The sequence below is a fragment of the Pipistrellus hanaki genome (assembly GCF_964339955.1).
Source record: "Pipistrellus hanaki genome assembly, chromosome: 1".
Taxonomy (NCBI): Eukaryota; Metazoa; Chordata; class Mammalia; order Chiroptera; family Vespertilionidae; genus Pipistrellus; species Pipistrellus hanaki.
The window spans coordinates 73,518,062-73,544,883 of record NC_140503.1 but is presented as its reverse complement, the minus strand read 5'-3'; the positions used below and the strand labels follow the sequence as shown (position 1 = coordinate 73,544,883).

Below are 26,822 nucleotides of genomic sequence, written 5' to 3'. Positions count from 1 at the left end.
GGTAGAAGAAGCAATAACTGCTCAGCATGTAACCTATTGTGATTACAGTCAGGAATGGGGTGCATATATTTTGCCAACACAACACACCCCTGCTGCAGTTTTATACCAAAAGGGACCACTAATGTGGCTACACTTAGCAGTTTCTCCTTCTAAAGTTCTTACTCCTTATCATGAGCTGGTGGAAAACCTTGATTCATATGATTTAGGAAAGAGTCTTGTCAGTTATTAGGAAGGGAACTTCATTTTATTTGCTTACCTTTTTCCAAGCAGCAACAGGATTGGCTATTTCAGCACAGTGATACTTGGGCCATCTCTCTTGCCAACTATACGAGGAAGTTAGATAACCATAACCCCCATGATAAACTGTTACAATTTGCTAGCCTACATCAGTTTGTTTTCCCTGGAAAAATATCTGCTGTACCATTAACAGGTGCATTATTGATATTCACTGATGGCTCCTCCAATGGAACTGCAGTTTATACTATGCTAGGAAAAACTATTACTTGGAAAACTGGATGCCACTCAGCTCAGGAAGTCAAGCTACAAGCTGTCCTTGCCACTATTCAAAAGGTGTCTGATCAGAGATTCAATCTGTACTCTGATAGTCAGTATGTAGTTAGGGCACTACAAGTTATAGAAACCGTTCCTTTTATAGGAACCTCTAACAGCAATGTTCAGAGTCTATTTAGAGCTATCCAAAAAGAACTTCAGCAAAGAACTGAAAAATGCTATTTTGGCCATATCCGAGCTCACACTGGCTTACCTGGGTCTTTAGCTCAAGGCAATGAGATGGTCGATCAGGCCACAAGAATTCTGTTCACCCAAGAACAATTAGCAGAGCAATCTCATGCCATCCATCATTAGAATAGTAACAGCCTCTGACTCCAGTTTAAAATTACCAGAGAAGCAACTAGACAAATACCGTGTTTCCCCGAAAATAAGACATCCTCCGAAAATAAGACATCCTCCGAAAATAAGACATCCTCCGAAAATAAGACCTAGCGTATGGAAAGATAAGACATCTCCTGAAATTAAGACCTACCGCAACTTTGGGAGAAAAAAATTAATATAAGACACTGTCTTATTTTCGGGGAAACAGGGAGTCAAACAATGTCAGTCCTGCCCGGAATTACTCTCTGTGCCACAATTGGGGGTTAATCCCCGAGGTTTATTGCCCAATCATTTGTGGGAAATGGATGTGACTCATGTCTCTAGTTTTGGAAAATTAAAGTACGTACATGTTACTATTGACACATTTTCCGGATTTCTAATGGCCACTTTACAATCCGGAGAGGCGAGCAAGCACTGTATCGCCCATTGCTTGAAATGCTTTACCACTATGGGACAACCAAAAAGTCTTAAAACTGATAATGGGCCTGGCTATATGGGAAAAGGTTCCAAGTGTTTTGTACACAATTAGGTATAACTCATAAAACTGGAATCCCCTATAATCCTCAAGGACAAGGTATTGTAGAAAGAGCTAATAGTACTCTGAAACAGCAATTACAAAAAATAAAAAGGGGGGAACTATACCCCCTGACACTGCAGAATTACCTCAACCATGCCTTATTTATTTTAAATTTTTTAAATTTGGATTCTAATGGGAAATCTGCGGCTCAGAGATTCTGGTGTACAACATCCCAGCACACCTATGCACAAGTGCGCTAGAAAGACCCTCTTACTGGACAATGGTCAGGACCAGATCCGGTGCTAATTTGGGGAAGAGGGCATCTTTGTGTTTTCCCACAGGATGCCGAAAGTCCGCGCTGGCTCCCAGAGAGGCTGGTACGCCAAACAGGACCAGAGCCTAGAGGAAAAAATGAAGAGGCTACGTCTGAGTGAATCTGAGCACCCAGAGCCTCCTGCTACCCAACGACATCTTCCATGGAGACAGTGCTATGGGGACAATGTGACTCAAATACTGATAATAGAACTTAATCTCAGCATTTATGATTGGTAAACAAGTCCAACCCGCAAGACAATTTGCAAGGATTTGTAGAAGGGCTATGGACATTAGACCATAAGACTTATCAGACTGAATTGTGGAAACTAAGTGCTAGTATGGGGCCCTTTTTGGCCATAGCTAGGGGCAGCTCCAATCTAAAGATCACGGAAATTACTGCATGTGTTCCTGAACCTTATGCACTGCTTGTGGGGAATGTTCATATTACTGTCCATGACTCTTGTATCAAATGTAATCTCACTGTGTTACCTCAGTTGAGGATGATACCAAAATTGTAGTGCTATATCAGCCAGCCTTTGTAATGATACCAGTTAATATTACAGGACCTTGGTATAAAGAAAAGGGATTACAGATATGGAAAGAGGTTAACACAGCACTATCCCATACCAAAAGATTTGTAGGATTATTGATTGCTGGAATTACAGCACTCATTACTCCTGTTGCTTCAGCAACAGCGGCTGCTGTTGCTTTGACACAGTCTGTTCAAACAGTGCATTATGTTAATGATCTATCAAAGAATGTCTCCCAAGCGCTAGGAACCCAAGAAAATATAGATAGGAAATTTAAGGAGAAACTAAATGCCTTATATGATGTGGTTCAAGTCCTGGGAGAACAGGTTCAAAGTTTAAAGCTTAGAAATCTTTGCTTATTCTATAGGTTAAAGAATAGTCGGGAGCCTGTTGACACAACTTCAGTGCCATGCTGAGTATCAGTGGATCTGTGTTACCTCCAAGCAGTATAACAATAGCCAGCACGCTTGGGGACGAATACAGAAACACCTATTCGGTATATGGCATTCAGAGAATGTCTCGCTGGACCTGTTGCAATTACATAAAGAGATATTAGACATTAAAAATTCTCGCTTGGACACTGGTGTGGCAAAGAGTGCAAAAGATTTTGTCCAACTACTATTGGGTCAAGTACCATCCTTAACTAGTTTCCAACATCTTGCTATTGTAGTGTTAGGGTTATTAGGCCTTTTAAGTATTATCTTGTGCTGTGCTCTGCTTCTCCTTCGCATGTTATTCAAGAATATTTTAATGATAAAAGCAGTTTTGCATTCTATCAATTTACAGCTAAAAGCCCACAAAGGTACCCCTGTTTAAAATAAAAAGAAAGGGGGAGATGTGAATGCAGGGGTCCTACGTGCCTGAATGCAGGCATAAGCATGGGGCACAGCTTTCCATGTACCCTTTGTATTAACCTAAGTGGGAAATTACTGCTATTTTTAGGAATGCTGATACGTGCTTAATTGCAGAAATCTTTGCTTATTCTATAGGTTAAAGAATAGTCGGGAGCCTGTTGACGCAGAAGGAACTATGGTTAAGAGGAAGATAGCGTGTTTGTGCAAGGAAGTTGGCAGGGTGATAAGGTTAAAGAACCGGGTGGGCTTTAAGTGCTTACAATACTTGCCTAAAGGAAACACTTCCTCTTACAGAACTGTATAAGAAGGCTTTGAGAAATAAACTCGGGGCTGCAGACCTTGGTCTCAGTCCTCCCGACCCCATCTTTTCTTGTCTGTCTTTTTTCTCATCTTCACCCCCTCATTCAGGTACTGTTCGTTGCCGGCAGGTACCGGCACTCAGAGAAGTCCCAATTGCCCCCACAGAGTTTGTGGTACTTTTTATTTGACACTCCTCTCTTCAAAAGTTAGAGCCTGTCCTGGCCAGTTGCTCAGTGGTTAGAGCGTCACTCTATGGACCTTTGGGTCTCAGGTTCAATTTCCAGGCAAGGGCATATATCTCTGTTGCAAGTTCCCCAGCTCCACCCCTACTACAGGAGGCAACCAGCTATTGTGTCTCTCTCACAAGGATGTTTTTCTCTCTCTCCTCTCTTCCATTCCCTCCCCCCTCTCCTCTCCTCTCCTCTCCTCTCCTCTCCCTTCCCCTCCTTTCCTCTCCTCTCCTCTCCCCCTATTCTCTCCTTTCCACTGTCTCTAGAAATCAAAGGAAAAAATATCATCAGGTGAGGATTAAAAAAAAATTTTGAGTTAGAGCCAAATTCCCCTCCCAATGGATTTAGTGACTCACTTCAAACAGAGTATAGTAACAGTGACTGCGTTGGGAAACACTGGACTTGGTTGAAAAGTCTGTAAGGAGGATTCTCGGAAAGGTCAGGGGCCTCTGGGGGGACCTTGCTGAAGGCGGCAGCCCCTACCTTGACTTTTCCAAACAAGTCTGAGACCCCAGGTGTTTTACTGGAATCTCTATGTCTAGTCTTCAAACCCGACCTTGTAGAAGCATGTGCTTTCTCAAGGATACTTACTCTGCTGATTGTATCTAGAGGTTAATTTCAGTACAAACTGTTGAAAGGCCTACGGAGGCAGGCAATCGAGACTGCTTTGTTCCTAAAGCAAAACAGCCCCTTAGCCTCTCTTTCACAGAAACAAGTGTCAGAGTAATCTATTCATCTGTTGCTCAAGGACTGCTGGTCAGCCCCAGCATGACTGTATGTAACTTCTGAGACTAGGTTGGCTATTAAGGGCATTGAAGCTTCTTTCTCATTCTTACTTTCTTAGATCACTCACTCCAGGGAAACCACCTGCCGTGTTATAATGACATCAAGCAGCCCTAGGAAGAGGTCCATGTGGCAAGAAATTGAGATTTTCTACCAACAACCAACAAGAAACATGACCCCCTGCCAACAGCCATTTGAGTGAGCTGTCTTAGGAAAGGATCTTACAAGTCTTCAGATCATTGCAGCTCTAACTGCTATCTTGACCCATAACTTCATGAGAAACCATGAGTCATAACTATCTAGCTAAGCTGCTTCTAGATTTGATAGCAATGTTATATAACTAATAGTGTCAGACTGCAGCAAGGTGCCTGGGCTCAATCAAGAGATGAGCTTGAGGGGAGATTAACCAAGGCCCATACATTCCATGCTATTAACCAGAAAACAAGCCAAGTGTTCCTCAGAGCTCTACGGAAAATTCTGGAACGCTGAGATCAAGGCAAGAAACATGAGCATCAAAAGCATTAGGTATGATACTCAGAAGCATAGGTATCAGTATCAAAGTGTGCCCAAAGCTGACCTAACCAGCTGTACCTTAGATGTCAGCAGGCAACATCTAAAGGCCCAGTGAGATGAGATTCTTCTGAGCAGGCATTGTGGACTAGACAACAGTGCCTGGACCAAAGCGCCTCCTACACCCAGGTGACTAGCCGAGAGAAGGACAGGGAAAGAGGGATATAGCACTCTAAAAGACTAAGAATTTACTCAGAGAAACTCAGCTGAGAAATTTTAAATTAGAAATTATAACGTTTCTTGGGTTGGGTGAGTTTAAGTTTATTGCACTAGTAAGGAGAAATGTTCATGAGTAATTTATGTTCAATTATAAAAAATAAAGTTATATTTATGTATGTCTGAGATACAACTATGAATTTTAAATCTACTATATATTTTTTATTATGAAACTAGTGATCTGGTGCACAAATTCATGCACATTGAAAGAAAATTAATCAGAAGAAATATCTTAACATTGCTATTTGCCCTTTCTCTATAATAGAAGTGTCAACCAAATGCATGACAAATGGAAACACACACACATGTGATTTGTGCCAGTGAGAGCTTTTTATGTATCGCGCATGCACAAGTTAACTTAGCCTTTTATATATACTAGTATAGAATTAACTTGATTAATTAGACCTGCTTCCTTATTTAAACTTTTTCCAGCCCAGTGAAGCACCCCAACTTCTCTTCTCAGCAGCACAGCAATAAATATCAATACAAAGCAAGTTATTATTGTAGCTCATGCAGGGAAAACAAAGGGTAAAACACTTAACTGCATCAGTGTTTGCTATATTCTGTGCAGTGAGAAAACCTTAAGTCATTTTCAAGATCCACCATTTCTTACTTCTTTTCAGTTGGGTCAAGTTTCTAAGCTTTCTAAATATCTGTTTTACCGGCTAATGAAAAGAAAATAGGATTCTGAATCTCCTATCTACCTACTCCAGGACTTCTGTGAGGATCGAATGAGATGTGGCACAGTAAAACACTTCACAGACATTTGGTTAAAGTGTGAAATGTTTCCATCTGGCTATAAAGCAAGTCATGTCCCTGGGCTGAAGAAACTGCAAGGAGGCTAGTTGTCACTAAGGAGAGGAAGCCGGGCTTTGCTACGTGACATCATTACCCAGCACCCACAACATTACTGGGCCAGGCTGTGGGCCACATTTTGCACCATGACAGTATTGGCTACAATTTGGTGGGCTGTCGCTCTGGGGTGGTGGCAGGGCCTGTGCCCACTTGCGGAAAGCCAAGTGTTCCTTTTTTGGCACCAGGTCCACACTGCCATTTCTCTGTAAATGGCCAGTGCATGTCATGGCAGCTCCTGCATTGAGTGTCTGCCCCTTAGTGTTCAGTGTACATCATAGCAACTGGTCAGACCTGCAGAGGGACACCTAACATATTAGCCTTTTATATATCTAGACTAGAGGCCCAATGCACGAAATTTGTGCAAGAGTAGGCCTTCCTTCCCCTGGGTGCCCGCACTAGCTTCCCTCTGACACTGGGGACCCGGTCTTCCCTCCTCTGCTGGCAGTCACTCAGGACCCAGGCTCCCTTTACAGCCCCAGCCTAGTTTGGAAGGATGGAGGACTAATTAGCCTGTTAAGTTTTTATTATTAAGGATGACTAGGCATGAATTTTTTTATTTATCCAACTTGAGATTTATTTTGTTTACTGAATCTGAGTATCCCTATCTTTCATTACTTAGGGTATTTAACCAGCTATTATTTCTTTAAAGATTTTCTCTATCTCCTTCTCTATCTCCTCTCTTCTGGAATGCCAAAAAAAAGAGAGAGAGAAAGTCAGAATCTCTCACTTTATCTCGCGTCTTACTTTTTTTTTCATATTTTCTACCTCTTTGCCTCTCTGTGCTGCATTATGTGTAATTTTTTCATACCTAATTAATTTTCCCTTAACCAATGATAAATCTATTCCCTGCTGCTTAAACTCAGTCAATGATTTTTTACATTTCAATCATTATGTTTTTAATTTTTTAGGAATTTAAATTGGTTATCAATTCTGCTGGAATTTTTTTATAGCATCTTGTCTCTTTCGCATGTTTTTAATGTCTCCTCCTTTAAACATTTTAGATATTCTAATATCTAAAATCCTGTTTGGTCTAACTCTGCTGTGTTGTTTCTGCTGACTCTTCCTCAGAGTGATTTATTTCCCTTTGTTTTGTAATTTTGTATTGTGTGTTCATGCTTGGCAAGATTTTATCTATTAAGAACCTGTGAAACCTATTCTTGGCTTAGGGCTTCCTATACCAAACAAGTAACAATGAGTTCAAACTCCAAAACTGTATGAGGGCAGGACAATAGATACAACTTCTCAAAAAAGGCCAATTTTTAAATTGTAATTTAATTTTTCCCATTATCATTTATCCCTTGTCCATGTCCATGAGTTTTTCTTTTTCTCTTTTGCTTAATCCCTCCACCCCCATAATACCTTCACGACCAACGCCAAAGCTAGTCTGCCTGCTATCTATGAGTCTGAGTAAATCTTTTTACAAGTAATCCTACCCAAGAGCCAGGCCTACAGAAGCAAGTTTATCATATTCTTTTATACTAAGTGGGCTTTTTAAGTTAACTTTTTCCCTGAGGACATAGCCCACCAAGAACTTTATCTAGGGGTCTCAGTCCTAATCTTGCTTTGTTCCCTGTCACCCAAGCCTCATCTCCTGTCACCCAAGCCTCTGAGTTACTGAAATTGACAACCACAAAGTAGCCTCAGTACCAAGGCACACTTTGTTTTTGGTCTCTGATGATTTCCTTTATTTTCTAGTTTGCTCAGCCATCTATTTAAATGGGGACATGTCAACTTTTATTCAGCATATCCAGGAACTTTGCAATTGAAGTTTTGTTTGTTTTTGTTGGTGGTGGTGGTGGTGGTGATGGTGGTGGTGTTTTTTTGTTTGTTTGTTTTCTAGGATATATATATGCCACCTTTGTTTTCCTTCCACATGATCTTAAAAGATAATTCAGCTTGCAATGTATAGGCCAGTTGGAAAGGAGAAACAAGCAGGAGCAGGGAAACCTATTAGGAAACTATTGCAGAAATTTAGACAAAGGTTTAGATAACTTGAAGGAGAGTAGTGGTGGCAAAGAGAAATAGATGGGCAACATTTAGTAAGTAAAATCAACAGGGTTTCAGACAATCAAGAACAGATTGTCTAGTGGGGAGTTTTTATAGGAAACAGGAACTCAGAGGAGAGATTCAACTGCATGGGACATTTGACAAGTCTTTGAAAAACTGATCATTGAATTCACCCACACAGATGTTTGTGGGAAAGGGCACAGTGGGAAGAGGAGGATCCTAGGACCTAGCTTTGAGGAATACCAACATTTTAAAAACCTTAGAGGAGGTGAAACAAGCAACTGAGACTGAAAAGAGCCAGGAGAAAGCCCCAGGAAAGAGTGTGGCTTTTACTCAGACCCAGGGATGAACATTTCCAAAGGGAGGGAGGAGTCAGCAAGTGTCCAGTGAAACAGAAATCAAGAAAAATGACTGGGAAGCTAGACATTTGTTTTAGTGACACAGGAGAAACTGGCAGTCTTGGCGAGAGAGGCAATGAGTGATAGTCAGAGCCAGAACTGGGAAGCAGAAAACGGACACCACGCATTTGAAAAGTCTGGCAATGAAGGCGAAGACAGAGGCATTAGGAGAGGGACAGAGGGCTGGAGAGGGGTTAAAGACGGGGGAAACTTTAGAATGCTTAAATGCCGACAGGAAGGGGCTGGAACAAAGGAAAAATAAAAGACCGCGTAAAAAGAAATGCACTGTAAAAGTGGACGGATTCTTTTGAAGTATTGACCCACCAAACTGAATGTACCTCCAGAATCTAAAGGGTTCGAGCAGCTGCGGGTTTGGGGTCAAGCGTGTTTTTCCGCCTCCTCCCCTTCTTTCCCGGCCCCAGGGACTATTCCGCCACTTACTCCTCCATCCCCTCCCTCGACTCCCCGTCCCTACCACGACTGCCCCACACAATTACACACACTCAACCGGGGCCCCGCCTCGCAATGAAACGCGCGAGGTACCGCCTTTGGTAGGAGTTCTTCCGGGTCACGGGGCAGGACCACGCCCCGTCCCGCCCACGCTCCAATGGGAGCGCACGTCCCGGAGGACGCCTGCGCGTGCCCGCCCCTCCCCACCCCGCCCCCTCCGGGCTTCTAGATGCTGCGCAGGCGCCTTAGGTCCTAGTGGCTATGCGGGTGCTCGTGGGTGAGGGAGGGCAGAGAGGGAAAGTGGGGGGGCGGGTTTATGGAAAGAGGATTGAGCCAGAGTTGGGGAGTAGGTGGACCCCGAGGAAGGGCACTGACTCGTGCAGCGGCCACGTGGCCTTGGCCTCCGAACCGCAGAAGCCGAATCTCCCTAATCCCTGTGACCTGGGTCACCTGTGTGCCCCGGAGACGGGCCGAGGAAGAGGGGAGAAGGCGGGGGTCAAATGGCCTGGCACCGGAAAGGGGGGCGGAGGGGGACGGCACATGCGGGAACCGAAAGCACCCCCTGAGAATAAACACCTCGTATTTTCTGATGAGGTGGCGGGACGGGCTTCATTGGGACAGCCCTGAGGCAACTGCTGAAAGCCAGAGGTCATGAAGTGACTATCGTCTCCCGGAAGCCCGGCCCGGGTCGGATCACGTGGGTATGTCCACCCCGGGGAACCTGGGGGGCGGGGAGGAGGGGTGGCCCCTTTGGGCGGAGCCCTGCGAGGCGGGCACCGTGCGCTTTCTCTGACAGGATGAGCTCGCTACTTCGGGGCTGCCCCGCTGCGATGCTGCAATCAACCTGGCTGGAGAGAACATCCTCAACCCTCTCCGAAGGTCAGTCAGCGCTGGGCCCCAAGACTGACATCCTTCAGAGCAGGAGGTGGAGAGGGCCGACTCTGAGATGTGAAGAATGGAGCTGCCTGATCCCGGATTACTCATCCTGCCCCCCTCCTCCAAACCTGCCCTCACTTCTACCCACTCAGCCAGTTGACTTTAGTCCTCACTTACAACTCATTAGAGACAGACAATTCCTCTAAGCCACACTGCAGGGTTTTACTAGAAAAGGGTACAGACATGCCTCAGGGAGAAGGAGAAAGGGATATGTGCATGTATGCGTTCAGTGGCTTATTTCCCTTGTTTCTTCTGCAGGTGGAATGAAGCTTTCCAAAAAGAGGTTCTCAGCAGCCGCTTGGAGACCACTGGCTTGCTGGCTAAAGCCATCACCAAGGCCCCACAACCCCCCCAAACCTGGATCTTAGTCACAGGTGTAGGTATGCCCCGAATCACCAACCCCTTACGTGAGCCAGGGAAAGAGAGTCCACAGTGAGGGGGTAGCTCAGGCCCTGCTAGCTATACATGCCTGGAGGTCTTCCGAGGCCCTTGTTCCATGCATGTTTCTCCTGGCCTTTGTGTACTTTCTCTGAGAAACAGACCCTCAAAAAGAGAGTGGAGTTGTACTGCTCCCAAGTCCCTTTCTTCTCACAGCACAGATCTGTAGGAGCAGCATTTCTGGTTCTTGTGTTTCACCTTTGGGGCCAAAATAATTGCAAATAAATATACACCAGCCACTAAATGTTTTACACATATTATGGCATTTAATCCTCACAAGAACTCTGAGGTAGGTACTATTATTCCATTTTATTTTATTGTTTTTAATATATTTTTATTGATTTCAGAGAGGGAGAAATAGAAACATCAATGATAATCATTGATCGACTGCCTCCTACATGCCCCCTAATGGGGATTGAGCCCACAACCTGGGCATATGCCCTTGTCTGGAATCGTATCCGGGACCCTTTAGTCCACAGGCTGACACTATCCAGTGAGCTAAACTGGCTAGGCCTATTATTATTATTTTTTTTAATATATTTTATTGATTTTTTACAGAGAGGGAGAGGGAGAGAGTTAGAAACGTCGATGATAGAGAAACATCGACCAGCTGCCTCTTGCACACCCCCTACCGGGGATGTGCCCGCAACCAATGTACATGCCTTTGACCGGAATCGAACCTGAGACCTTTCAGTCCGCAGAGACGCTCTACCACTGAGCCAAACCGGTTTCAGCTATTATTCCATTTTAAAGATGCAGGTATTCTGCACAGAGAAGTTATGTAATTTGCCTAAAATCATAGTTAATAAATGGTGGAGCTGAGGTTAAAACTCAGCCTGGCACCCACGTCTTTATTCTTAACCACTACACCCTACCAACGTCTCAGCTTAGCCGTGCAGCTAAAGGTAAGTTAATCCAGGCAGTAACAAGTCAGCTAATGAAGAAGCTCAAGGGGAAAATAGCCACGGCTCTGTCCCAGGGGATATCCAACGGCCAAGGGGGCCTTCATGACAAAGGACCAGGCAGGACCAAGGACAGCCAGAGCAAACCAGCGCTGTTCTACCGGCAGGTTACTACCAGCCCAGCCTGACTGCTGAGTATGATGAGGACAGTCCAGGAGGGGATTTTGACTTTTTCTCCAACCTCGTAACCAAGTGGGAAGCTGCAGCCAGACTTCCTGGAGATTCTACACGCCAGGTGGTGGTACGCTCTGGTGAGAACAAGGGGCTTGCATGTCAGGCAAGGTTGCAGTGTCCTCTCTGGGCTGGGGGAAACGGGAGGTGTTGGGGGAATAAGAGGAGCTGAGCTTACTGAGTGAGGATGCCACTATTCCTGGCCCACTTGCAGATGGGAGGATGGGAAGTCCCAAAGAGAGCCATATTCTTGGACTACTACAGGGCTCAGCCAGGATGGGACAAGAGTGAGAAAAAGGAAATGGGGAGAAACAGTGGGCTGCCTGGAGGCTGAGGAGCCTCCCTATACCATCCTTCTTGTCTACTCTAGGGGTTGTGTTGGGCCGTGGGGGCGGTGCCATCGGTCACATGCTGTTGCCCTTCCGCCTGGGCCTGGGGGGCCCCATCGGCTCTGGCCAGCAGTTCTTCCCCTGGATTCATGTTGGGGACCTGGCAGGAATCCTGGCCCATGCCCTTGAAGCAAGCCACGTGCAGGGCGTCCTGAATGGAGTGGCTCCAGCCTCTACCACTACCAACGCTGAGTTTGCACAAGCCTTAGGCACAGCCCTAGGCCGCCCAGCCTTCATCCCTCTCCCTAGCATCGTAGTGCAAGCCGTTTTTGGGCAAGAACGTGCCATCATGCTGCTGGAGGGCCAGAAGGTGATCCCACGGCGGACACTGGCCACTGGCTACCAGTATTCCTTCCCAGAGCTGGGGGCTGCCTTGAAAGAAATTGTAGCCTAAGTGGGGAGGTTCATGGTAGGGCCTACAGCCTCGATAGAGGCTTCCCGGTTAGAGACTGTGAATAGGTCAGGTACTCCTCTACCTGAGACCTACAACCTCTTCCTTTTTTTCTTTCTTCTGTTGCTGCACTTTTAACTGACTGCCCACTGTTTTGAGAATGCAATTTTACCTAAGTGGGACCTTAACCTCTTCAACTCCTTGTAAAAGAATTTCCAAGTTTGGTTTCCCTGTATGTCTCATTCCTGCCCCATTTCTCTTTTGCTATGTAATTAATGCTCTACAATTTAGGCAATAAAGATAAATAATCTCATTAGCTTTGGCTCAACTCTTTGGCCTACGTTCTGCTTGAATGTATTTCAAGGAACGTCATACTAGATTACTCTTTCCTCTATGTGGGATTTTAAAAGAGACAATGAGCAACATCTCTCTTTTTGTTCCCTCCATTGCCAAGAGTTGGCAACAAATTGGGAGCATGAGTTTATAATAAAAGTAGAGACTATAAGACAAGTGACCCATTTCCAATGGGTTCTGTGGTCATCCTGCTTGCTTCTTCACATAGTACCATTAGGATGCAGCAAAGAATAGGGCCCCAAGTTTAGGACAGCCTTCAATCTGTCACTGAGTGGCAGTGAATTAATAAACCAATCACATACTGGTCCAAGTTCATCAAGCTGTAGGAGTAAGCTAGCGCCCCTCTAGGAAGCTTAGGACAGGCTTATCAGAGTCCCAGGCAGGTCAGAAGATGCCTTTGGCCTATTGTACATCCATCACTGAAAGTGAAAGGGGCGCCGAGACCGGTTTGGCTCAATGGATAGAGCGTCGGCTTGGGGACTGATGGGTCCCGGGTTCGATTCCGGTCAAGGGCATGTACCTTGGTTGCGGGCATATCCCCAGTAGGGGGTGTGCAAGAGGCAGCTGGTCGATGACTCTCATCGATGTTTCTAACTCTCTGTCTCTCTCCCTTCCTCTCTGTATAAAATCAATTAAAAAATACAAAAAAAAAAAAGTGAAAGGGGCAAGGAATATGCCAAAAACTAACAACCCTGTTGGGGGAAGGGGGTATCCCAAATATTTATTTAGGACCCTCTCCCATTTTACCTGCCCTGATATCTACATGACCAGAGGTTCCTCGGGCCACTGAGCTGTGTGTGCCATGTTAACCAATCTCCTTTCTTCCAAGGAGACTTTGAGTCACTGTCAGCTCCCTGGCTAGCCTTTCTCCTACACACCTGTTCCCAGCCCAAGTCAGTAAGGTCTAGTGATATACATCACCAACAGGGAGGAGGGGCAAAGACACTAGGACCCAGAGTCCCTCTCCATCATCACTCAGCTCCCACTAGAATGAAGAACTGGGTAAGAGTCTTCAACTCCCCATGCTGCTCAGGGAACAAGCCAGAGCCTGACAGGATCATGTCCAGGGACTTGCTGCAGGGCCCAAACACAGAACCCTGTGGCGCCTGTCCCTCTTCTTTTTCTGGTCTTGGACTCTTAGGAAGTTGGCTGGCTCTCTTATTATTCCTGAGGGAATGACTAGCCTCAAAGGCAGAAGTACAGAAGAGTATATTGGGGGCTGCAATAAACTGTCCATGAGGTAATGTGCTACCTTGGAGGTAGTTTTTTGGCACTAGAGGACTTGAAGCAGAGAAGATGTTTTGATGGGACAGCAGTTTATCTGATTCTCCCTAATTTAATTCTTTGGTTTTCATTTTCCAGATTCATTTATCTAGTTACAATCTCTATAACCCTCCCCCTCCCCACATACACACATACACAAAAAGTGGACAGAAGTGGGCCTCGCTTTATGCAACATGTGTTTTGTAGGGAAAATGCTAAGGTCAGATCACATTAACATTGTCATAGCAGAGCATGGCTTCCATTGGTTTGGTGAATGCGCAACACCACAGCAAGTGCAATGAACAGGGGACTTTCTGACACATTCGTTAATCTGTAAACACTTGAATGCAACAGGAGAGCTGCCATTTAGAGGAACCCTGAGAGTATTCTGGTAATGCAAACAGTCACCCCTAACTAACTGTTTTGTAAATGTGGATTTGGGGGTTGCCCAAAGGGACGCAGCCATTATAGGGCACAAAATGAGGGTGCAGTGTTAAAATCTAGGGCACAGGCCCTGGGGACAGAGGACACTCGGTTCTCTGAACGTGAGGTTTTGGTTTGGAAGCCTGTGCAGCCACAGACAGACACACCTGAGACTTGGTCCATGTACTTTTCCTCCAAATAGCCCTGGCTCCATGTTCTCATTTCTCCCAAAAGGGATTTTGGGAGATCTGATTTATAGGCAGAAGTCAAGGGCAAGTAGCTCAATCAAGGTCACAAACAGGCACAGCTGAGACCAGAAGCCAAGTCTTCATCTACTTTCCCCACTAGCTCCCTGCTGCCCCACTGTGACCCCAACCCCAGCCATTCCAGGGCCCCTTATTCCCTTTTCAGGGTTCCAAGTTCTGCCAGGCCTGGGGAGCATCCTGTGGCTATCCAGAGCAGCAGCCAGGGGTAGGAAAGGCTTGCTTCCTTGGCACCTATCTTGATTCCCCTCCCACCCACCCCAGCCTCCATCCCCAACTCAGCTTTGAGGAGGAACTGGCAGTCCCAATCTCCAGGACTTAGCCTTTCCAGCAGCCTGCACTCCCTACAAAAACCCCGTGCTAAGGCAAGGTTGAGGAGTTAAGGCTGACCAGAACCCCTTGAGAGCTGGTTGAGGTCCTGACTCAAGAGGAGATCAGGTCGCGTTATGTCCCCAAAGTGCCCCAGGCAAGAGCATTCCCCACTCACGAAGGCTCTTCCTCAGTGCTTCCCTCACCCAGCGCACCAATTCAGAGTGGGTCTGGGGCAGGATCTGAGCATCACAGAAGGGACTAAGCTAGGCAAGGCTGGAGCTGATGTGATGGCAGCCACGAGGGCAGGTGAGGCTCAAAAGTTGAGACTGAGCAGGGCCTCAGAGAGCTGGTTGATGTCACGGCAGTAAGGCTCCCGCTGCAGGATGAAGTCCACCTTGTGATCCTGGCCCCAAAACACCTCCAGCAGCTGGCGCCGGAGCCTCTCAGTCTCCCGGGTCTTCCGAATGCCACCACTGCCCTTTTCCTCCTCTTCTCTCCCCTGCTGCTGATTACCGTGTTCTGTGAAGCCCCTGGAAGGATGCTGAGCCTTAGAAGATTCCTGTGCCCTAGGAAGCAGCAGAGGGAATAGAAGAGCTGATGTGCACCCTGGAGAGAAGTCAGAGGCTCAGTGGGCCTCCCAGCACTCCACTGCTGTTAACTGCCCTGCCTATTCCTGGCTCTGAAGTTCCCTAAGCTGACCACTGAGAGGCAGTATCAACCCACTTCTGGAGGGGAGACAGAAAGTTCCTTTGAAACCAGGAACTTGCCATTACCACAATCTAGTTCTAGCCTAATAAATTAATCACTTACTTAATGGTCCAGCAGAGGGCGAGCTGCATACAAGTGGCCATAAGTAAAGTCAACCATGATCCAAAAAACTCAGGCAAACACTAACTAGAGAAAACAGGAAGCAGCAGCTTCCCTCCCAGCCTGCAGAGTCTATGTCAGGACTTCCAGGGAAGCAGTTAAAGGCAACCTAAACCACTGCGGAATTAAGCTGGTCCACACTGAGGTCACACTTCCTCCAAGCCTGCAGGCCTGCAAGGCCCCTGCAGAAAGGGGGCCAGGGCCAGGCTGCCTATGAGAGTCTGGAGCGTTACCTGACTGGCTTCTTCAGGAACTCATCCAGCATGGGGCCATTTCGCCCCAATGGGTCATCAGGGACCATGAAGAGGTTTCCCACGAAGGTGAAGGGCAGCAGGCTGGATGGGAACAGAAATGCAATGGTCACAGAGGGGCCCCTGTTCACCTCCCAAACAGCTGAGACCAACTCCACCAGAAGCTGTCAGCTATTATCCTCCAAGCCCGTGTCAAGTCCCTTCCCTGAGTCCTCACCCGGTGGCAGAGAAGAACTGGTTTTAGAGAAAGGTCTGAGTCGGAGCCCTTTTCTCAGGGGATGCCCCCTCACCGCTCTCTGATGATTGCCATCCACTTCTCAGACTCCTCCGCCAGGTCCCGGAACTGGTCGTTAGAGACAATGATCCCGTCGGTCTCTTCAGCCAGCTTCACCATGAACCTGTCTCAAAAACCACAGCAGCGTTCTGGACTTCTCTAAAGCCTCAACCCCAAAGAGCACTATCAACTCCCATGGTCACTTCTGGTGATGGAGATCTCCCCCCACCATCCCCCCCACCTTGACTCAGCCACCAAGGAACTGACTGGATACATGGTTAGAGAGAAAACAAAGACGAATCCAACATGGAATCCCAAGAACGTCCCCTGCACTCACCACAACCCTCTACCCAATACTTTGTGCTTCGTTAATAAGGCAGTAAGATCTAGCCTTGGTCCTTTCTTCCACCCTACAGTCACAAATCTATCAACAATCAGTCACAAATCCATCTTGTTTTTCCTCTGGAAAGCTTACCATTCTGTCTCCTTCCTTTCCAGTCCCACCATCACAACCTTAGCTATTCAGACACTCCAACTGAGATACTGATAAGGGGTCTCTTGACACTTAGCACCCTGCAGTCCCTCCTGCCCTTTCCCAAGAGAACGGCTACACAAAACTCTTCCACGCCTGCCCATTATCTACTGGATAAAGTCCACAAGCCCAGGCCTGGCAGCTAAACCCCTGAAGAACCCAGATCCAGCCACTTTTATGGCCTTCTCTCTCCCGGAATTCCCAAAGGTGCACTCAACTTGAGCCAAAATCAATGATTGGATTACATCTCTTCTTCAAACATACTCGCTGACTTCTACGTTTCTCAAATTATTCCCTCCATTCAGGAAGGTGATCCCAACCTCATTGATAAACAGAATCACCAGAATAACTTTTAAAAAGAGATGCCTGCCCTAGCCAGTTTGGCTCAGTGGGTAGAGCGTTGGCCTGCAGACCAAAGGGTCCTAGGTTCAATTCCAGTCAAGGGCTCGTATCTTGGTTGCAGGCTCCTCCCTGGCCCTGGTCAAGGGCTCATGCAGGAAGCAACCAATCGATGTTTCTCTCTCACATCGATGTTTCTCTGTCTTACCCTCTCTCTTCTTGTCTCCCTAAAACTCATGGAAAAATGAGGATTAACAAAAAGTAATAAATTTAAAAATAATAAATAAAAAGAGATGCCTGGGCCCCACTTGAGAATAATCCTGATTCCTTCGAACTGGGCAGTATGGGGAAACTCACAAAGGCGTAGGTAGGGATCTTTTAGAACAGGTTTAGAAAACAAGAGATCCAGCTCATCCTATATTCTTCTCTATCAGCTAAAAATAAAATATCTCCCTTCTCACAAAACCCCAGACAGAAGTGGGCTCCCTTTCCTCCAGGTTCCTGAAGTGTTTGATTTATAGTTTCTTTTGGCCCTTCAAAATCAAATTCCCAGCATTCCCACCTCCTTCTGCAAGCCACACACCTAGTAGTAAGTGGGCAGTCAGTATTTGAAAGACTGTGGTACAGAGGCACTACTAATCAAGATAAGGTGTGACAGATGTCTGGTTCTGAGTTTCTGTCTGGGAAACAAATTAAGGAGATGGCATGCAATTGTATACGGTGTCATATAATATACAAACGGTATTTTCAGGCTAAGCTTATTTACCATTATCATGTTGCATCACATGTTGTTCAGCAGTATTCACCCAGATGACCTAACCTATGCACCAGTTAAGTCACTATAACTAGGCAAAACTCCAAATTCCTATTGTGCTGTCAGCTTGTCAGGACCTACACAACTGTTCAAATATTTGCCTTTAAAATTCACAACTGGCTTGACTTTCAGTTTCAGTTCTGTGTCAGTGCTGGTATGTAAAGAAGGTTCCATATCTTAGATAATCTGTGAAATCTAGAAATTAAAAAAAAGTATCAGGAGACAGTGAGTTGCCCTTTTGTAGAATACCATTTACTTGTCAGGAAGAAAAAGTTAAGTACTTGAAAAGATAAAATGTGTAATCACTATGGTTTGGAAACTAGTTGTTTGTTTTTTTGGTTTTGTTTTTTCATTTAAAACTGAAAATCCTGGAGAATCAAGAACTGTAGTTGTAAACATTCTTAATTGGATTAATTAGCTTTTTTTAAAATCTGCCCATTTTCCACACGGTGTTATGTACACTGAGGATGAAATGTGTCCTGTGTTTTTCTTTTTCTTTTTTTAATATATTTTATTGATTTTTTTTTTTTTACAGAGAGGAAGAGAGAGGGATAGAGAGTTAGAAACATCGACAAGAGAATCATCGACCAGCTGCCTCTTGCACACCCCCTGCTGGGGATGTGCCTGCAACCAAGATACATGCCCTTGACTGGAATCGAACCTGGGACCTTTCAGTCCACAGGCCGATGCTCTATCCACTGAGCCAAACTGGTTTCGGCTGTGTTTTTCATTTAAACCATGTGGCAGCTTTCAATTCTCATTTTTCCTTTGCTACTTGGTACGTTTTGCCAAGAGAGTAACCACTCTTATCCTCTGCTCCATTTCGGTACTGTAGAGATAAGACCTTCTGCCACACTTGATTGTGTTCATGAACTAGGAATATCAGCACATAACTTATCTTTTGACAGTCACAAAGAGCATGAATGAATGGGAGAAGACCCTGAGACAAGAGGTTAATTGGTCCACAGTCAGAGTCAATGACTAGTTCAACTTGGGGCTCCAAGTCAGATCATCAATTCTAGGTCTAGTGATCTTTCTATTATGCCATGTTTTATTTATGTCTTATTTTATGTTAGTATGCATGAACCGTGTTTCATTTAACTTGTTATTTTTGAACATTTACTCTGGTTTTTCCAGAATGTTGGGGGAATTTCTCTAAGTGTTTGGAAATTTATGCTGTAAGAACATATCTGTTAGCTACTCATGTCATAAGCTTTCCCATCTTTCCATTAAGCCAGTATTTTCTAGGCAGTAGGCACTATATAGATACAAAGCATTGTTTACTTTGATGAATGAAAAATGATGAATGAGCTAACACAGTTGTCTACCATCCATTTCATCTCATCTGTGGGACAGGTTTACCTGCCCAGTCATAGAGACACACGAAGGACTAACTGGCCCTGAACCCAATACCCAGGCTTAGAAACAGAGCAAAGGGTCAGGAGCTTCTGACTCTCCCTTGATCTCCCTCTGGGCTCCTTGAATGTCAAGCCTGGGGCCAGGAGAGAAGCAAATACCTGTCATCATAGGAAGAGATCCTCTTGCCGTCCATGACTCGGGAAGGAGTGAGGGAGAGCAGACTGAGGGAGTAGAGCTTTTGCAGGTAGTGACCCTCTAGAAACATAGGAGCACAATGTGGTTATCTTTAAGGTAGAAGCAGGGTCTATCCTAGGACACAAAGGACCAGGCCCAACTCACCTCTGACCCTGGCATCCCTATTGAAGCGCCATTGAGGCACAAAGACAGTTATGTCCCGGTGGCCACGGTCCCAGAAATACTGCACAGCAATGGCAATGCCCCGGCTGGAGAAGTTGTGCTGGAGGCCATGCCTGCAGTGGGAAGGGGTCGGCACTCTGGGGCCCCAGATGAGGGCCTAGCAGCCTGGCTGGAGTGCTCTCCCCTCGGCATATTTCCCCCAGGAAAACTTCCCATCTCCTCCCCCTCCCCAGAACCCCCAGTCCCACCTGGTACTCACACCATGGCCACGTTGCTGCCGTCAATGACAATATGGCGGAGATCCGGCTGGCCAGGTACATTGGCAAGGCACAGGGTAAAAGGGTCCTGTAGGGCCTCCTGGAAACGCTGTGTGCCAGTCACCAAGTTGCCCCCCCGGGTGCCTCGTTTCCAAGGAGACCCCCTACCTCGAGCCACAACCTGTTGCTTGTCACCCCTGTCTCCTCGGTCTCCACAATGCCATGGGGGTTCAGGTGCAGTTGGGGGGCTAGGCACTCTGGGAGGAGAGGCTTCCCCATTGTGGAGCCGTTGGAGGAGAGAGGCTCCCCGGAGCTGAGCTGCCCTCTGACAGCCCTGGGCACCAGGAGACTCACCCTGGATACCAGACCTTCCTCTTTCCTGAGGCCCCCCCTCCTTCCCCAGGGCCAACTTCTTTGGGAAGCCTTCCTGCCCTAGCTCCCCGCTCCCTGACTGTGACCTGCAGGTCACTTCCTTCTCCCAGGCCTCTTCCCCAGGCAGCCCCTTCAATCCCAAATCCATCTCCCTGGAGCCACCCTGCTTCCTTCCCTCCTTCTCTATAGCATGTCCCTCTCCCCTTGACTCTGGACACCCTGTAGGTCCAGTGTCCAGGGACCCCCTGCCTTCATTCAGGGGAGCTCTGACTCCTTGATGCTGAGCACCCAGCAGGCCCGGGCTCCCCCCATCCCAGGAGAAGTGTGCTTGGGGTCCTTGTCCCCTGGATGCCTCCTGTACCAGGCTCAGCAATTCCTCCTGGACAGCCAGGGGCAGCTGCAGCAGAGCCTCTCTGTGGGCATCCCCCTGGGGCTGCAGCAGGGCACAGAAGTCCTTCAGCACTCCGGCACACTGCGAGGCTCCAGGAGACAGCCCTGGCCGATAGTCCCAGCTCAGCCGCTCCACCAGCTCCTCCACTCGGCTCTGAGCCATGACGAAGGCCTCCGTGAGGCCACTGACCATCAGTGACCCAGGCGCCCCAGGCACCAGGTGGGCTGATGTGCTCCAGACCAGGCAATCATGGAAGAAGCCCTGGGCCCCCAGGAAGATGCAGTGCAGTTTGGGTGGGTAGTGGATTTCATCCCGCAGCTCTGGGCTACAGAGACCCTTCAGGTATTCCTAGGGAAAGAAGAAAAGGGTTGGGGAAGGAGACCGCTGGAATCCTACGTGGCCCAGTAGCCGCTTCAGGCTCACTGCTCTCCCCTGAGCTCCAGGATACCTGGACAGAGCAATGATGCCCCACAAATCCTGACAAAGGTAAACGTTCAAAAGGGGTCAAGAATCTCACTTCCTCTCTTTCCAGCTGACAGCTACCACTAGTATTTCCATTTAGAACTTGACTGGCTTTAAGATAAAATTGTAACTAATTACTTACATGACTGTCTCTCTATTTAAGTGTGTATGTGTGCTGTCTATATCATAATGATGGCCATTGCTAACTTTACTGAACTCATGCTTTATTTCATTCATGATAAGCCCAATGAACTGGGTACTGCCATTATTCACAGTTTATAGATATAGAAACAGAGACTCGGGTCTCGGAACGGGTAGGTAGTAGAGCCATACTGGAACCCAGGCCTGGCCTCCTACAGTGAATTCCTTGGTGGGGCCTGCTTGCCCAACCGGATTTTCTCTGCTGTCGCAGAAAACACACGCTGATTGGAATCGAATCGCTTGTCTCCAAGCCTTGGCAGAAGTTAGGTCATCATATCAGAAATGAAATCAAAACTCCAAACAAATACAAAGTTGGGAAGCCTCTCACAGTTCAGGGTCACTGAGGTTGCCAGAGAGACCAACAGTGTCAGTGGAGACCATTCCCAGCCTCTGAGAGGGGGAGGGGGTGAATGTCCCCCAACTGGGCCAGGGAGGAGCGTTCACCTTGGCTCTGCTGACGTTCTCCTTGGGGCCCTCCAGCTGCAGCCAGATGTGAGGGGTCTCGGGGCAGTCCTTCCGGAGGACGCTCATCCTCACGCGGAAGATGCGCTCCACGTGGGGCTGTTGCTCCCACACCTTGTCCTCGGCCTCCGCGGACACGGCGAAGCGGTCGGGGGTCGCGGAGCCAGCCCCCCAGGTAGGCATGGCTGCTCTGCGGCCCAGACCTGGAAGTGGGAAAGGCAGCTCAGGGCCCGCCCCCGCCCCTGGGCCCAAATCTTAGGTCTCCAGGGCTGCGTCCGGCCACCAACAGGTCGCACCTAGTTACACACAGAGTAAACAACCTGGGAGACCTCGGGCCATCTTAGAGTTAGCAGAGCACGTCAGGCTAAAGGAGCACGGGCCTTCCCTCCGAGGAGGACGTCATGGACAGACAGACAAGGCTGCCTCTCTGGGATGGGCGTCTGGCCTTTGTACAAGGGTGGCCACGGCCCGGAGTAGGGCCGGGGGGCGGGGGCAGGGGCGGGGGAGGCGGGGGCCAGAGGAGCGGACGGTGAAGAAAGGAGTCCCTCTTTCCGGGGACTCTGCAATCCCTGGGCCCAAGGCGTCCTCTGAACATGGGTCCTCCCCAGGGCTTGTCCCGGGCTGCCCCTTGGCGTCCCTCGTCTTCCATTTCCAAGATTTGAGCCACGCTCACCCCACCCCACCCCTCGCCCCGCCGCCCGCAACCACCCCCCGACTGCGCCACGCACCCCACCCGGGGCCCCGGGGCCGAGGCGAGCCCCTCCCACAGCCTCTCCCCCCGCGGCCGCCGCCCCCGACCGACCGACCGAACGCGCTCCGCACCGAGGCCTCCGAGCCGCGGCCCGGAAGCCCCTACCCGCCGCGGCCGCCCGCTGCGTCCGCTCCCGCCGGCGCCTCCGGAGCCCGAGGCCCCAACTTCGCCCGCGCCCCCGGCCCCGGCCCGGCCCAGCCCCAGCTCCAGCCCCGGGGAGAAAGGCGGGGGGCTCCAATCTGGGCGGGCCTTCCCGGATTTCTCACCCAACTGGGACCTCTCTTCACATCTCGAAGTGTGTTTTTTTGTGGGATGTTTTTTTTCTCTTTTTTTTGAGTCACTTCCTGGCCGGGGGAGGAGTCAGCCGGGCCCCTCAGCGCCCGCCCCCGCCCCCAGGCTCCGCCCCGCTCCCCGCCTCAGCCCCGCCCACTCGCCCGCTGTTCTCTGGGTCGCCCCACAGCCTCCCCTGGTCCCTCTAGGTTCCTGCTGTTCTCAGGAAAGAGGAACCACTCACTGAGAGTCAGAGGGGAAGAGAGTGTTAAAGGGACGAATTCAGGCCCTCCAGGTGAAGCTATTGGAAGGCCAAAGAGGAGAAGTGACTGGCCGAGTGACACTGTTGGCCCAAGGGCTTTCCCACCAAAACAATTGTGGGAAAAAGAGAAGGGCTTTCCTTTCTAACAATGAAAAAGGCTCCTCTGAGAGTGCTGTGAGGGGTTTTGAAGAGGGGAGGAATGAGGAGGAGGAAGGACCGTAGGAGCTGTCTCTTACACTCTTGCAAACACACACACACACACACACACACACACACACACACATTTCTCTGTTGTCCCAATTCCAGCCTTCAGTGCTCTCCGGAGAGGCTGTCCTGGGGTTCTGGCTGTAGCTGTCCTGTCTGGCTGCTTCATCTCTCCTCTCCCTCCCAGAGCCCAACTGCTGTCATTTTGTGCCCTGCCAAGGAGGAGGGAACTGCAGCGACAGCAGGAGTGAGAGGCAGGACAGAGTTGTGGGGCACGGAGTGGTATGGAGAGGGAGATGCTGAGACCGGGTGACCGACCGTGAGATGCAGAGAGAGGGCTAAGGAGTAGGGTGAGGGCTGTTGAGAGTCTGGAGAAAGGTGGAAACGAAAAGGAGTAGCAAGAAGGCAGGACTTGTGGGTCACAGCCACTCAGCCATGCTGGGAGCAAAGCGACTCTGGCTACCAGCTCTTGCACCCAACCCCTGGTTGCCCCTGGCCCTGACGCTTCTGGCCCTGGGGACCGGATGGGCCCAGGAAGGGTCAGAGCCTGTTCTCCTGGAGGGCGAGTGCCTGGTGGTCTGTGAGCCCGGCAGGGCTGCTGCAGGGGGGCCTGGAGGAGCAGCCCTGGGAGAAGCGCCCCCCGGAAGAGTGGCATTTGCTGCAGTTCGAAGCCACCACCACGAGCCAGCAGGGGAGACGGGCAACGGCACCAGTGGGGCCATCTATTTTGACCAGGTAACCCCCTACCCTCAAGGACCTGCAATCAACACAAGCCCACTCTGCTGTTAAAAAGACAGCCCTGCTATGGCCCATTGCCCCTCTACCCTGCTGCCCATCTCCTTTCCCTTCACTCTTACCCCTGTACCTCCTTGCCCTTTCTCACTATATTTTGATAATCTGTGCATTTCTCCTGTGGGCAGCTACTTACAACCCCTTATTTTCCTTACTCACTGCCCCGTCCCTCAGCCCAGTGGTTTCCCTGAGTCCCAGGCATCCCCAGCCCACTCAGCAGGGTCTGCTTCCCCCAGGTCTTGGTGAATGAGGGCGGTGGCTTTGATCGCACCTCCGGTTCCTTCGTGGCCCCTGTCCGAGGTGTCTACAGCTTCAGGTTCCACGTGGTGAAGGTGTACAACCGCCAAACTGTCCAGGTGACCTGAGCATGGGGCCCTGTCGTTGTCCAGACTGGGGTCGGGGGAGAATAAGTGGAGCCCGGCTGACTCCTGGGCAGACCCTCCATTGGCCTGGGAGGGGGACAGGAACAAGGGAGGAAAGGGCCTGCCTAGCAGAGAGACGGGGAACTGCGGAGTGTGACACTGGCGACCCCTCAGCTCTCCCAGGAGATTGCACTTAGCCTCAGAGTCCCGGGTTCCAGAGTGTCCCTCTGGGGCTGGGAGAAGAAGAGTAGCTCTCAGAAAAGTGAGGTCCTAGGACAAGGGCTGGGTAGAGACGCTAACTGCTCTCCCTTCCCAGGTGAGCCTGATGCTGAACACATGGCCTGTCATCTCAGCCTTTGCCAATGACCCTGATGTGACCCGGGAGGCAGCCACCAGCTCTGTGCTACTGCCCCTGGACCCCGGGGACCGGGTGTCTCTGCGCCTTCGTCGGGGGAACCTGCTGGGTGGCTGGAAATATTCAAGCTTCTCTGGCTTCCTCATCTTCCCACTCTGAGGGCTCAAGCCTTTCAGGGATGGGAATCTAGCCCCTGACCTCTGTCCTCTGCCCTCCCCTGCCCCAGAAGCAACATCTTTGGGGTAGGAGAAAGGCTCCCTCTGGCTGCCTAATTCCACCTTCTTGCATGGGACCTTGTGCCAAACACCCAAGGTGATGAGTAGAGCTTTATCTAGGGGCCGGCCCCTCTAGTCTCCCTCCCCCTTTTCACATGCCCTCACAACCTCTCCCTGCATCTCTCTGTCTGCAACCTTAGGATCAGGGCAGGATTTGGCAGGTAGAGAGTCCTGCGATACTTTGCAGACTTTGCTGCTCCTTCCCCCACCCCACCCCCAGCTTCTAGCTCAGTGCTACTTGGAAACAGGTGGCACAGGTGAGCCTGACAGGCCCCCACAAGGGCCCAGATGGACCGGCCTCATCATACCCTACAGGCTCCTTCCTGTGAGGAGTGCCAGCATCACGGATTTCTGCCAACACAGTCAGGGGCTGAGCCAGTACCATATGGACTAGGGCAGGAGGCTGCCACCAGTATAATTGTGGGGAGGGCCACTGAGGAGCCCAGAGCCTGTGGCTGGTAGGACAGGAATGGGACATGTGACCAGCCTGAACAAGGTACACATTTTTCATACACACTGGGGCAGCCAGCAGGCAGTGAACCCGGGTGTTCATCTGTACAGGTCCCAAATGGACTCTGGCCCTCGCCTCCTCACCTGAGTCATGGGGTGTGTGTGTGTTTGTGTTTGCTCTGGCTGAGAGCAGGTATACAGTGCTTCCTTGGGCAGCTGTTGGTGAGGGTAGAAGGTCACATGTGGGCAAGTGTAAATCTCCAGGCATGGAACACATCAATGACCATAGCAACCTTTTAAAAGTGTTCAACCTTTGTAGTCTGCAGTTCAATCACTTCATGTTCTGGCCACCACCTCCTTCCTCCCAGCTCTATCAATTACCTTCACCAAACTTGTCTGGACTATCCCACAACCTCTCTTCTTTCCCCTGATCTGTGCTATCTTAGCCTCCATTTTAAACTTCCTATTTCCTTGGTTTCGATGATGCGTTCCTTCAACCACTCTCCTGCCATTATAATACACTCTCTTACCTGGCTGTCCAATTGGCCCAGCATGGATGACTCTATCAATAAAGTAACTAGAGAATGATAGTTGAAAGATGCCATTACAGTTTGGATAAGAGACTCCAGGGTACAAACGGGTATGTTGTAGAGAAAGTAAATATAAAGCTGTGCCCTGGCCAGCATGGCTCAGTTGATTGAGCATCAGCCCATGCACCAAGAAGTTGCCTGTTCTATTTCCAGTCATGGCACATGCCAGAGTTGTGGGCTTGGTCCTTGGTGGGGGACTTGCAGGAGGCAGCCAATTGATGTTTCTCTCTCATCAATGTTTCTCTCTCTCATCCTCTCCTTCCCCCCCCCTCTCAAATCAAAAAAACATATTCTTTTAAAAAAATTAAAACTGTATGTTAGAGTAAACAAAAAAAGATTTAGTAATGCTTGAATTAAATAGGAAATACCAACTTGAATTTGTGGTTTTCAAATAAATAATTTTTTCTAATTGTATTACTAAGGTAGCATAGAAACAACATTGGGGGGGGGGGGGATCTGATATGCATTCTTAGCACCTGGATCTTTGCCTCAAATATTATTTACCTTTAAAAGGACGCAGGATTACTTGGAGAATAGCTGCATATCTCAGATAACTATAGGCAGGCCTGAAACATGTTGTTGAAGACAATAAGCAAGGATGTATAGAGTAAAGCTGAGAAGGCAAAGGAACCAATTTTTAAAAACTCACCTGGCATTCTGTGACAACTTGATAATCAAAATAAAAATAACATAGTTAATTAGAACAAGGTGAATTTTTTTAAAGCTATGACTTTCCATAGTGATATTCCTAATGG

The 26,822-nt window shown here is 48.7% G+C and overlaps 3 protein-coding genes across 5 annotated transcripts; 2 read left to right on the top strand and 1 right to left on the bottom strand.

Annotated features, from left to right (window-relative positions):
• Window positions 1–9,136: 9,136 nt before the first annotated feature.
• Window positions 9,137–12,531, top strand: SDR39U1 (short chain dehydrogenase/reductase family 39U member 1). The gene is made up of 6 exons (XM_084861188.1): window positions 9,137–9,193; window positions 9,511–9,617; window positions 9,713–9,795; window positions 10,111–10,232; window positions 11,360–11,503; window positions 11,794–12,531. The coding sequence occupies exons 1-6, from the start codon at window positions 9,178–9,180 to the stop codon at window positions 12,204–12,206; spliced, it is 885 nt and encodes a 294-aa protein (XP_084717314.1). The 5' UTR covers window positions 9,137–9,177; the 3' UTR covers window positions 12,207–12,531.
• Window positions 12,532–12,680: 149 nt separating this feature from the next.
• KHNYN (KH and NYN domain containing) lies at window positions 12,681–22,869 on the bottom strand. 3 transcript variants are annotated; one of them, XM_084861153.1, is made up of 8 exons: window positions 22,774–22,869; window positions 21,739–21,959; window positions 19,871–20,979; window positions 19,594–19,724; window positions 19,413–19,509; window positions 16,227–16,334; window positions 15,919–16,020; window positions 12,681–15,384 (listed from the first exon to the last, which is right to left on the bottom strand). In XM_084861153.1, exons 2-8 carry the CDS (start codon window positions 21,937–21,939, stop codon window positions 15,132–15,134), a joined length of 2,001 nt encoding a protein of 666 aa, XP_084717279.1. In that variant the 5' UTR covers window positions 21,940–21,959; window positions 22,774–22,869; the 3' UTR covers window positions 12,681–15,131. The 3 variants fall into 3 exon arrangements, with proteins under 3 accessions (XP_084717279.1, XP_084717281.1, XP_084717280.1); XM_084861155.1 differs by lacking the exon at window positions 22,774–22,869 and adding an exon at window positions 22,579–22,767; XM_084861154.1 differs by lacking the exon at window positions 22,774–22,869 and adding an exon at window positions 22,613–22,724.
• Window positions 22,870–23,018: 149 nt separating this feature from the next.
• CBLN3 (cerebellin 3 precursor) lies at window positions 23,019–26,065 on the top strand. The gene is made up of 3 exons (XM_084861333.1): window positions 23,019–23,978; window positions 24,272–24,391; window positions 24,714–26,065. Exons 1-3 carry the CDS (start codon window positions 23,679–23,681, stop codon window positions 24,909–24,911), a joined length of 618 nt encoding a protein of 205 aa, XP_084717459.1. The 5' UTR covers window positions 23,019–23,678; the 3' UTR covers window positions 24,912–26,065.
• Window positions 26,066–26,822: the final 757 nt, after the last annotated feature.